Here is a 13,444-nt window from a genome sequence, read left to right as displayed (position 1 = left end):
CTTGATACTGGTGTCGTTTCACCCACCCGAGTTTGATCCCCTTCACGATCTCGATATCATTCCCCGATGGTTCCCCTAAGTAGACTTTGATGATCAGTGTTGAGTTTGCCGGTAGACTCTCTAGTATAGTGACCACACCTTCGAATTCAGACACCAACTGCAATTTCACGTTTTGTATGGCTGGTTTACTCGATAGCATGTGGGCTGCCATAGTGTTGAGTGGGCTGACGACTACGGTACGTCTCTGAGTTGGGACGTAAGCCACGAGCAGGGTTCCATTGTTCACGACTTTGTTTAGGTGGTTGTCTTTGTTATCAGTAAACACGTAAGGGGAGACGAGTCTAATATTAAGAAACCAGTCGTTATCGGGTAACAACACCCACTTGTCATCTTCGGTGAAGACGAGCATATATGGCTTGTTTCGGGCGACGGTAGTGCTCTCAACATCGTCTAAGTCGAACAGTTTACCCCCGAACGATGGGTATATTATCCAATTATTATCACCGGTGTTGACAAGGGCGTACTTAGTGTTGACTGTTGCTCTTGTGGTATCTACTATATCACTTAGGGTTCCACCGGAGGGGATTTCAACGCGTTTGTAAATGTTGTTTTTCAGTTGCAAGGCGTACGATTTACCATCTACTCCGGGAGCGTCGAAACCGCGCGTGTCTCCGAGGTCGGAGATCCCGATATTGACGCATTTTTTCACTCCGGGCCCTTGTGCGCTGGTCATTTTACATGAAGCGTTAAGCTGAGGTATCCTATATTTACAGGATTATGATTTATATCTAACACCGATATTGTCAGCTCAGGTATGTTGCCCTGGGTTAATCTCTTATACTGCCGTGGTGAAAACGACTCGGTTCTTCCGTCGTTGTATTTCTCAGTTTTCACCGGCACTGCTCTCAGTATAGTGGAAGGGTGACCTCCTTGAATGTTGTACGTTGTGCTCACCTGACCGAGATGAATGTACAGCTCTCGGTACGGTACTAGGTCGGGTAACTTCGTGCCTGTGACGGTTGTTGTTGGTTTTATTTCGTCAGGAGACATACCGAGTATCCTCGCTAATGGTCGGCCGAGCCTCAAGGGGTTTCTTCCGTTGTTGATTAACACCACTGTACCGTTTGAGTCGTTCATCTTGAGTTCGGCTCCCAGGGGTTTGAAGACCTCGTCGTTTAGAGAGCACACGCTGTAGTAGCCGTCAGTTATCTGGCTGCGAGTTCCACTAACGAACAGCTTATTGTTGCTGATATTGATGTTAGTCCATTGCGGTAGGTAGGTGATATCGCAGAGTGCGACTTCGAGTTGGCCTGACGTGTTATCGATCGCGTGCGTCAGCTGAACGGCCTCACCGCTCGTTATTCCTGGAAGTGTTATGTACATATTATAATATATGAATTATATATTATAATATGGATTTAGCACACTTGAAAATCGTGGTGAATGCAGATGGTACGGGGTTTAAAACAACCTTTATTAATATCTTTGAAAAATATGTCGTGTCCGTTAATAACGCGCAGGCGGTGGTAAACTGGAATCAAAACCCAATGCAGTTTTGGCAGAACCAACTCAACTTTGCTGTGTGGTGTGCGACGACAGGGTCGGGTGTGACACCAGACTACGGTATAGACGAACTGAATAAGGCGGTTATTTTGTTTCATATTTATTATCAAACGAGACGAATATTAAAGGAAATAAAGGCTCCTCTTCCCCAAGATATAGGGTGGAGTATGACGAATAACGGCTATGATAGACGCGCTTATGAACGTATTTGTGGGGAGTTTGAGATTCCAACGAATAAAGACTTTCGCCTTCCTGGTGTGAACCATGGTCTCGGTATAGTTCTCGTGTACTTCTACAGGTCCGGAACATATTATGCCGGTTCTAAAGATGGTTCATACAACCCAAACCGTCATACATTTACAGGCCCCACAACGAATGAAAAGATCCATGTCAGCTGTATAAAGCAAACCAATCCTGATGCAGCCACAGCCTGGACTAAAATGATCTCAAAAACATCGAAAGGATTCACTCGTGCTGGTACAATACGCTTGAACGACTCGATTCGAACGTACGTGTGGGCGCTGTTGGGTGCGCAGTCGATGACGCGTTCCAACATCCTCGGTAAGGGAACTGCTTACGACGCTCAGACACAATTCGTTTCCAACGTTGAGGATGCTATCAATTCTCCAGTTGATCTCCCGCGGGCCATCGACCGTTACCAAAACGTGTTAGAATACGCCAGATCGAAAGTCAATTACGTGTTCGGCGTGGGGTTGTACATGGCTCCGAGTGATATGCAACTGAGAATAAAAAAAGTGGTGGGTTATAACAACAAAATAGTCATAGCCACGGCGGACCAAAAGTTGGGTATCAACCCCGATATTAACACCCCCTATATCCCACACATCCCACCACGTGAAAAGGGTATAGTGGCGCCACCCCCGGAGTCTAAAGTTCATGTGCCCCCCACACACCCCCATATACATGTGGGGGTACCCCCCTATCAGCAGCATATTGATAATAAAACAGCCCTAGTGGTTGGTGGGGTAACTTTGGGACTTATTTGGTTAAAGATTTCTTAGCCGCTACGTACACCAGACCCGCCACGGCGACGATGGCTGCCCACAGGTTTTGACAGAGCCACATGGCAGTTTTAGACAGAGCGCTCAACAACCACGAGACGATGCTACCCAGGATGCCGGGAAGGGCTTCGGCGGCTTTACCAGCCAGTTTAGCTAGGCCTTCCCCGAGTTTTTTTATCCAGTCTTTAACACCACCGCCTGTGGGAGTGGGAGTTCCCCCGCCGGCAGGTGTGGGGGTTCCCCCTGTCAGTGACACCACCAGGGTTGATATGATGAAACCCAATGCAGTTAGAATGCTGACGATGGTGATCCCTTGCTCCCGGAACAATATCCGAATCCTGTTGGCTAAAGTTGTATCCTCATTCAGTATTCTATCGATTGTTTCCCGAATACGACTGATCTGGGATCGAAGCTGTTCACGATTCGAGGAAGCGGATTCCAATCGTGTACGTCTCTCGTCTTCTAAATCGCGTAGTCGTTCATTGATACGACGCTTCATATCATCGTTTTCAGTTTCGTTGAGTTTGGTTTTTTCCCTAGCGATGTGCTCGTCGATTTCGTTCAGTTTCCCCATGTTGTTCACGAGTTCTCCACGCACGCGTTTCACGGCTTCGTCTAAGCCGCGCAGTTCCCTTACCGTAAAGTCAAACCCCGGTAACGGTTTGTCCCAGTAGGTGCTCAACAGTTTTTCTATGCTGTCCGAGGCTTCTGTAGCACGCTGTGGTGTCATTTCATCTCTAATGGTGAGGTGGGATCTGGTAGCTTGTAGATCTTCTTTAACGGCCTTAGGTATTGCACCACCGTAATCATTCATGTTTAGATTTTTACGGATAAATTCGACACCATGGCGGCTGGCTAGAGTTGACAAGGCCAGTGGTTTTTTATTGCTCTTGTTAAAGAGGTCAACCCCTGGGTCAGACTTAAGGCGTAGAACACCCTTTGTATCAATAAAAAAATTCTTATGGTATCGACCCTGTGGTTCAACGTAGTTTTTATCTCTTCTTAAACTTTCGTAATAATCATTTACCGTTGTTTCCAAGAGTTCTTGGTTCAATGGTGAACTAGTAAATGAGGTCTCCTGCTCATCATCGAATGCCTGGGCACTAGCGCCCGGCATCTCCGTCATATCTATGTCTTCATCCATTAGTATTAAAAATATATTTCTTTTATATAACAATGTACGGCAGAAAATTAGATCCTTTCAGAAGATTGAGAGAGCCATTAGGGGCCAGAGCCGCGCGACAGTCGGTGACCATCACCAACAATCCCAGCAAGATAGACCAGAATCAAACTCTGCTGGTTAGATTTCCAAACCTTGGTGAGAATGACCTCATTGTACCAGGCACTGTTCGACTGGCGTTCAATATCACGTTGATCTCCGACAACGACAAACGCGAGCTAGTGCGTAACGTGGGTCGAGCTATCATCAAGAAAACGACCGTCAAGATCAGCGGTAACGAGGTGCTGAGCATCGACGACAGCGACGTGTTTCACTGCTACAAGGATCTCTGGAAAAGCGAGGGAGAACGAGTCAATGATGTGTACCAGGGTATCAGCAAATCAACCCGGGCGCGCATAGGGTATGTCTTCACGCAAGACCAGCAAGACAAGCTATCGGACGGTGAAAAGGCCATCGCTCGAGCATACGGGAATCGATTCTGCGTGCCGCTCGACTTCGAGTTGCTCACGGGACACGCGCCGTTTTACCAGGCCGCGCTGGGTGATAGGCTCGAATACGAGCTCACGTTTAACGACTATAGCAAAGTAGTGCGTACGCCGAACGGTGATGAGGCCAGTTATGCCATAGACAACATCTCTCTGGAGTTCGACATGGTCACTAGCCCGGAGCTGGCCAGGCAGGGTCGAAGCCAGTACTCTGGGAAGATGGCTATCCTGTACGATCGCGTACTGAGGCATAGATCAGTCGTGCGAGAACCTGAACGTGCCGGCGCGATCGATGAAAGGTATCCTGGTCGTCCCCGTGGAGGATTACGATCCATTCCGGAGGGACAGCGAGAAGTTTTTCAACCCCGAGATTGAAAAGGTGGAAGTGACCATTGAGGGCGTGCCCAACCAGCTGTTCAGTCATGGTATGAGACCACACCAGCAGTGGGATGAGATAAAAAAGCTACCAGTGGGGGATTACATAACAAAGGACCTGGACCTCGGCTCCGTGCAGATCGGTGAATACTTGACCACCAAGTACGCCCTATGGTTGGACATGCGATCCACGGATGATGATAAACTGCACGGTAGCGGGCGTCGTATAGATAACGGCAGCGAAGGGATAACCATCCAGATTACTAAGAAGGCTCAAACCGCTGGTAAGTTGAAATTATATCTGTACGTTATTATGGACGCGCAACTTAATATAGACAATGGGAGATTCGTGCAAGCCATCTACTGATGGGGGGTACCCCCACACCCCCCAGGGGTACCCACAACTACCCACTGACCCACACTGCGCCATAGTGTGCGGGCAGACTGGCTGTGGGAAGACCGTTTTCGTGTTGGATATGTTGGAGGGTTACTACAAGGATGTGTTCGATAACATCGTTATCATGTGCCCTACTCTGAGCATGAATAAAACGTACGCGCGACCTTGGGTGATGACGGACCCGGACGTACACAAAATCGACCCTGGAACACGCCTGCAGGACTGGTTGAAAGCTCTTCACGAGAAATTTAAAAATTGTTATATTATAAGATGGAGTGTGAGGAATTGCTCGAACAATTGTTGGTACCTGGGGGTGTGGGGGGTACCCCCACTGTGGGGGATTCCCCCAAGCGAGAGAAACTGGTGGCGTTGGCTGTTGGCGGCAAAGCCAAACATTACTTTGGAGACTACACTCCGGATAAAATTCACAAAATGTCAGCCGAAGAAATCGATAAGCTGTACGCTAGATACGAGTCCCGGCTCGGAGCAGAAATGACAAAGACAATAGGATCGGCTATGACCCAGATATACACCGGTATTGTGTCACATTTCCTTCCCATTCCACCAGAGCGCCGACTTTACCTGTGGGAGGACCTCGAGAAAGACCCTTTTATCGAACACGCCGTGAGCTCTATCAGCTGCGGGCTGTACCACAAATATGGTATGTTGTTGGCTCCAGTGACGGCGGCGATTATCACGGCAAAACATTGTCAATTTGAGAGAAAGAATAATAATAATAGTATAGATGGATGCTGCACAGGAAACCCCAGTGGAGGTACCCCCAACAGTGGAGGAGACCCCACCCCCAACAGTGATGGAGGAGACCCCTTCAGTGGGGGTACCCCCAACAGTAACCAGGCAGAAGAATCCTAAGAGAGTAGCTGCCGGTAAAAAACGGTGGTGTAACCAACATAAAGTGACCAACCCCCGACTGTTGTTGGCTGTAGGCGTAACTGCTGCCTTGGCTATCTCGTGGTTATATACACGTGAGGGAAACCCTCACCATGAGGTGGTAACCCCCAACAGTGGGGGTGTGGGGGGTACCCCCACCGTCGACCCGCATATCATGTTATAATTTTAATATTTTATATCATATACATAATGTCTGAGGGGAAAACGTTCGTCAACGACGCATACCACGCCACAGTGGTAGCCAGTCTAGCAGTAGGGTACGCTCGGTTGACTAAAATGGTGCTTAAACAACCAACTATCAAGCTAGATTTCAACCTGCAGGATATGGATATGCTCATAATGAACCTTGGTATGGCGATGGCCACAAAAGACATCCTAGTAAAACAAGGAATAATACCTGATAATATAATGAAATAAATATAAGGATGGCCACGATAGCTATGATGGTCGGTGGGGCGTTAGTGAATGCCCTGGCACTTTCCGGGAGTAATTTCCTCTTCTCGAAACTACGAGATGATCACGCGGCTGAAATACAGGAAGAAAGGAAGCGACACGATCTCGCTACTGAGAAATTACAAAGAGCACAGGACGAGTACGTTAAAAAACGCCTCCAGAGGATCGATTTTATTAACGAACAACTCAAGCGTGAAAACCATGCCATTAAAACATTCTACGATGTCGATGAAGCAATGAAAGAATACTATCTACTAACTGGTAAACAATTGGAACCGCTCAATAAACCCACACTCGCTCAGTACTACACACCATCCAAGGGACAAATGAATCGTGAACTGGGCTTCATAGTGTTGGGTATAGCAGCTACTGCGTTGGTTGCGAAGCAATTAAATTAAAATACCTATATAAGTAAACATGAGACCCGCTCCATACCGATGCGAATACATACTTATGGGGAAGACCGAGGCCTGTGGTAGGAAATGCAGGAATCAGGGGTTCTGTTGTTTCCATATGGGAAGTCCTAACTACACGTGTTCTGTGTGTGGTATCGGGGTTAAAGGACACTACTGTCTATGTAAAGCTCACGGAGCGAACGTAGTCAGACATCAACTCATCTACGAGAATAAAAAAGGCTACATAAAAGAACGTAGGCGACTACTCAAGATAGACTCCAGTGCGTGAAAGGGTTACCTCCCTTTACTGTGAAGCAATTAGACATTGGTTCTCTTAGGTGTAAACACTATGTATACTGTACGCGAGCTGAAGAGGGTCGCAAAACAGAGAGGTGTGATCGGGTATTCTCGAATGCGGAAGTCAGCATTGTTGGGATTACTAGGTTTAGAAGCCCCTCCTACAGTAAAACAATTAAAAGCTCAAGCAAAACAGCTTGGATACACGGGTTATTCAAACCTGGGGAGAGCCGGGTTAACCGCATTGTTATCACATGCCCCCGTAGCACGTCCCACTGTAAAACAACTGAAAGCCGAGGCACACGATTTGGGTTTAGGCGGGTATTCCCGTATGAGAAAACCACAGCTTGTAGAATTATTACGACAGAATAGAGCTATTGACCTACAGTTCGTGCGCACTGAGCGCGCTGTAGGCAACTATTTGAGAGGTTGGCGCATGCACGTTGATAGAAACATAGACATTACAGATATCAAGCCTCTGATAGCTGATAAGGTCAACCAGGAACTAAATAACCTAGGAAGTATCAAGTTTCAGATCACAGTGAAAATGTCGCTCGATAAGCAGGTTGGGGGCCCCACAGGGGCCACTGAGTATGTTCAGCCTTACTTCCGAGGTCAACAAGAGGTCGCCACACATACAGAAACCATTGACGCATCAATCGATACCAGCTTTCAGCAGATACGAGAATACCTAGAACGCTACACACACTTGGGGTCCGGGTGGGCTGTAGATAAAATCGATAATGTCTATCTAGACATAGCTAACTACGTGCCGTTCAGAGGCGGGTCATACCTAGCCTTGCCTCCCTACTATAGGAACAAACATGCCATAGTAAACGTTAAGAATAGAGGAAACGATTGCCTGAGGTTAGCTATCAGGTCAGCCTTATTTCCAGCTGGCACTCATTCAGATAGGCTTTCTAGCTATCCCCAAGACGATGGGCTCAACTGGGATGGTATAGATGAACCCACCCCCATATCCCAGATCACTAAAGTAGAAAAACAGAATAATCTGGCTATAAATGTCTTTGGGCACGAAGGTAACACAACAATAGTACACAGGGTCAGCCCGGTGAAGGATCGCCAAGTTATCAATATATTCATGATCCAGCGAGGTGACAAGTATCACTACACATGGATAAAACACTTTAGCAGGCTGTTGTATGACCAATCGGCACACAGAGAAAAGACCCACTTCTGTGAACGATGCCTACATGGCTTCACCTGAGCTGATTTATTAGAATCCCACCGGGATGATTGTCAAGGTGTGGGGCAGACGGCCATACGAGTCGACATGCCTAAGGAAGGTGATAATATCCTAAAATTCAGTAACCACAAGAACCAAATGTCTGTGCCTTATATCATATACGCCGACTTCGAAGCCTTAGTGGTGGGGGATTCCCCCACACCCCCCAGTGGTAGCTTCACCCACAAGACACAAGAGCATAAAGCCTGTTCGTTTGGATACATTGTCGTCCGTTGTGACGGGGAAACGAAAGCTCCGGTAGTATATAGGGGGCCTGACGCGGCTGAAAGGTTTCTAAAGTGTTTGCAGGAGGAAGAAAAAATTATTAGGAATGCATTGTATAAAATCGCTCCCATGCGTCTGACCCGAGTCGACAGGCTAGCCCACGCTAGTAGCACTAACTGTCACGTGTGTGAATCACCACTTAACGGTGATTCGGTGAGAGATCACTGTCACATAACTGGTAAGTATAGAGGCGCCGCTCACAACGCGTGCAACCTCAAGCTTAAAATCAACCCTAAGACAATAAACATCCCCGTTGTCTTTCACAACTTGAGAGGGTACGACTCACACTTGATCATGCAGGCCATCGCGAAAATCGATGGTAATATAACGTGCATCCCCAACAACATGGAGAGATACATCTCCTTCAGCTTAAACGGACTTAGGTTCATTGACTCGTTTCAGTTCCTCCTGTCGTCACTCGACAGTCTGGTCAAGGCCAACAATACCTTCCCTATCACCGATCGATACACAGACGCCGAGACTAGACCCCTGCTTATGAGGAAGGGTGTGTACCCCTATGAGTACATGGATAGTTGGGCCAAGTTCACCGAGACCAGACTACCCCCTATTGACTGCTTTTATAGCAAGCTGAATGAGGCGTCCGTCTCACGAGATGATTACTCGCACGTGACTAACGTATGGAATAAACTGGGTTGTAAGAACCTGGGTGATTATCACGACCTGTACTTGAGGACAGATGTACTGCTGTTAGCCGACGTGTTTGAGACGTTTAGGTGGACATGTTTAAAGCAGTATAAACTCGATCCCGCATGGTATTACACCAGCCCAGGTCTGTCGTGGGATGCCTTGCTTAAAAAGACCGGAGTTAATTTTGGAATTGCTCACAGATTACGACATGCACCTATTCATTGAGAAAGGCTTGCGAGGTGGGATTTCCATGGCATCCAAACGATACGCGAAAGCAAATAATCAATACGTGAAAGGTTACGATCCTAACAAACCAACCAATCACATTCTCTACCTAGACGCAAACAACCTGTACGGCTGGGCCATGAGCCAGTATCTACCTACAAGGGGATTCGAATGGGTACCACACGTTGATGTTATGGGGGTTGCACCAGATTCGAACAAAGGGTATATCCTCGAGGTTGACTTAGAGTATCCCAAGGAATTACACACATCACACAACAGCTACCCCCTGGCCCCCGAACGTATGAGGGTTAACCCAGACTGGATGTCTGAGTACCAACATAACTTGTTAGGTGGGCGTGTGACAGACGTTGAAAAACTCGTTCCTAACTTAATGAATAAGACCAAGTACATCGTTCACTATCGCAACCTACAGCTGTACCTGTCGTTGGGTATGAGGCTGACCAAAATACACAGGGTGCTCATGTCGACCAGAGCCCATGGATGGAGCCCTACATCAGAATGAACACAGACCTACGAAAAAAAGCCACCAGTGATTTTGAGAAAAATCTCTACAAGCTCATGAACAACTCGGTGTTTGGTAAGACTATGGAGAACCTGAGGAAACGCGTGACCGTGAAGCTGGTTCGGTCGAGTGAGGAAGACAAGCTCAGGAGATTGATAGCCAATCCAGCATTCAACCGTAGTAAGATATTCACAGACAACCTGGTTGCCCTACACATGAAGAAAAGCCACATAAAATTCAACCGGCCTGTTTACGTGGGGATGAGCATCCTCGATTTATCCAAACACCTGATGTACGACTTTTACTACAACGAGCTCAAGAAACAGTACGGTGACAGGTGTGAAGTGCTGTACACTGACACGGATTCCCTGCTGATGGAGATTCGAACCGAGGACGTGTACGAGGACATGAAAAAACACCTCGATTTATACGACACCAGCGACTACCCTAAGACCCATGCCATACACAGTACGATAAATAAAAAGGTCCTAGGTAAGATGAAGGACAAGTGTGCTGGCACGCCCATAGCCGAGTACATAGGTTTGAGACCTAAGATGTACTCCATACTGAAAGCCGACAATAGTGAGATCCGGAAGGCTAAGGGGGTTAAGAAGTATGTGGTGAAACAACACATCAAACACGCCAGATTCAAGGAAGCCCTGTTCAAGACCCGTACCTTTAGGCATAAAATGAACACACTTAGAAGTGATGGACATAAGATATACGGACTGACTATAAACAAGACGTCCCTGTCGCCTATGGACACGAAACGTTGGATAGCTATTGATGGGATAAACACATACGCGTATGGACATGAAAAAATTTGAGGCTATTTACTACAGCCCGCGTGGGTACTGGAAAGGAGCTAGCGCAGTAGATAAGCTAGCTAAAATAGCGCGAGTACCCCCGGAGGAAGCCAAAGCGTGGCTTGAAAAACAAGCCCTGTGGCAGATCTATTTGCTGGCACCACGCTACGTGCCTAGAAGGAGGTTCGGTATTAACATACCTAATAGCGTTCACCAGGCAGACCTACTGTTCCTACCACACGACAAGAGGTACAAGTATGCCTTAACCGTAGTGGACGTAGCCAGTCGTTACAAGGAAGCCGAACCCTTGACCACGAAAGATTCGGCCCAGGTAGCCAGAGGATTCGAACGCATATACAAACGCAGCCCGCTGACGTGGCCAACAGAGCTGCAAGTTGACCCCGGACGGGAGTTCATGGGTGCCGTGTCACAACTGCTAGCCAAACACGATACAAAGGTCAGGCGTGGCACGGCCGGAGCCCATCGCAGCCAAGCCATAGTTGAGAGATTTAATAGGACTTTGGCTGAGCGCTTGTTCGGCCATCAGTATGCTAGGGAGATGGCCACCCCTGGAAAACGATCGACTGAATGGGTCACGAGGTTACCTAAGGTGGTGTCGGCAATCAACCATGAAGTCACCCGTCTCACCGGTAAGAAACCGGCAGACGCTATCAAACTAAAATCAATAGTTGCAGAGTCGGCCGCTCCATTGCGTGGGAAGGAGAAACAGATACCAGATAGGGCCTTAGTGAGGTATCTATACCAGCCGGGGGAACACGAGGGTGATAGCCGTAAGCGAGCCACCGATCCTATATGGTCAGTCAAAACTTACAACATAGATAAAGTGGATATGAAAGCCGACGAACCTAACTTGTACTACTTGAGGGATGGGCCGGGTAGGGGGTTTGTAAGAGAAGAATTATTGATCGTACCGTACGGCACAGTGTTACCTCCTACCAACACAAAGTAGGCATAGTAATTACCGCCAACTTTTTTGTAGTAGGGGTAATAGTAGCAAGAGCTAAGGGCCCAACCAAAGCCTTATTTAGTAAATAAGGCTTTGTAGAGACATTTCTTGAAAGTGGTCCAGAACCCCCATTGTATATACTACTCTTGTAAATCTTCACCTTGTCATCTGTAGATCCCCCTACCTTGTAGAACCCCTCCTGTCTCACGTTGTCATCTGTAGATCCCCTCCCGCCTCACACTGTCATCTCTACATCTCCCCCACTTGTAAAACCTCTCCTGTTTCACGTTGTCATCTGTACATCCCCTCCCACCTCACCTTGTCATCTGTAGATCCACGGCCATACAGTTTGCCATCCTTCTCAGTGAGGACAAAAGGTTCAGTGTCCCAGCCATCTTCCTGTGTACAGAGCCCCTAATCATCAACATTGCATTCTCAATGGTCAAAGTTGTATGAACAATAGGTTAAACTGACCTTGGCACTGGATGTATAATGCACCTGAGTGCATAAAGGTGCTAAACATTTAATCATAATGAGCACACATTTAAGTATTTTCAGATTAATCAACATTTCAAAGCTTCCAAAACACTATGGTAGTTGGTTCTTGGTGTTGATGTTGGTGTTGGTGGGTAGTGGTGTGTGTAAGCATGTGTGTAGCGAGCAAGTGCGTGTGCTGTGTGGCACTTTCTATCTGCATGTGTAAATGTGTCTCAGTAAGCTTTTTTTCATGTCGGCTCAAAGGAGAAAAAGTAAAAAATATGTTACTGTTTCAGCTAAGGGGGCAATATGTGATCTTGTTTTCACTGTCGACATGTCAATGGAAGATGAAACAAACCTTCTCTGCAGGTTGAACATCAAGATGGCCGTACACCAGGATCGTTTTCTTGGCGGGATCCTCACCAAGCTGTCCAAGCAGAACTGGTGGGAGGGGGATCTTTGAACCATCTGGGAGGGTCTGGTCTCCTAGTTCCTCCAACTCACATGTGGCACCAAGTTTCTCTAGCTCCTGTAGTCAAACAGAATATTCGTTGGAATACACAAGCCATTATCTTACCTCACACATGAATGTCGCTTTCTGATTATCTAAGCGCTATTCTATTATTTTCAACGTACCCCGCTTACAGGAGATGTATTATTTTAAATGTACACCACTGGGAATTCTGAACTCTTCTGGTGCTTAATGGTAGTACTTTTTTGTCTCGAATAACATTGAATCACACATGAAGCACGGAAATTACTGATGTTTTGCAATTGAAAATTGATGTAAGGGAGATAGCTCTAAATCTGTTTACCTTGTATCGTCTGCAAAATGGAGATTCGCCTCGCATTCTACAGAAGGGCTTCAAACAGTTCAAAATTACAATTCAGGTGTTTGGTAAGGTAAATACATTGTTCACTGGTCCCTCGGGGGGCATGGGCTCATGTACCATCAAGGATTGTTTATGTTCCCCTTGCCCTGCGGGCGCCTCGCCTCGCCCTCAAGTCCACATGGTACATGAGCCCATGGCCCCCTCATGACCAGTGAACAAGTTATAATATCTCATGGTTCTGTAAATAATCGAGTCTGGACCAGACATTCCAGAGATCAACAACATGAGCATCGATCTGTGCAATTGGGAACCGATGACGTGTCAACCAAGTCAGCGAGTCTGACCACCCAATCTC

General features: G+C 47.2%; 1 protein-coding gene across 1 annotated transcript in view; it reads right to left on the bottom strand.

The window, feature by feature from the left end:
* The window catches only part of LOC137261399 (cytosolic non-specific dipeptidase-like), a 44,093-nt gene that overhangs the window by 16,221 nt on the left and 14,428 nt on the right, over positions 1 to 13,444 (bottom strand). The window contains exons 3-4 of the mRNA XM_067799145.1: positions 12,615 to 12,785; positions 12,098 to 12,178 (exon numbers count right to left, since the gene is read on the bottom strand). Coding sequence (XP_067655246.1) covers positions 12,098 to 12,178; positions 12,615 to 12,785 — 252 coding nt within the window. The remainder of the gene's footprint in view (positions 1 to 12,097; positions 12,179 to 12,614; positions 12,786 to 13,444) is intronic.

Source organism: Haliotis asinina, chromosome 14, assembly GCF_037392515.1.
Source record: "Haliotis asinina isolate JCU_RB_2024 chromosome 14, JCU_Hal_asi_v2, whole genome shotgun sequence".
NCBI classification, from domain to species: Eukaryota; Metazoa; Mollusca; class Gastropoda; order Lepetellida; family Haliotidae; genus Haliotis; species Haliotis asinina.
Note: the sequence above shows the minus strand (reverse complement) of the source record. Positions and strands in the feature narration are given on the sequence as shown.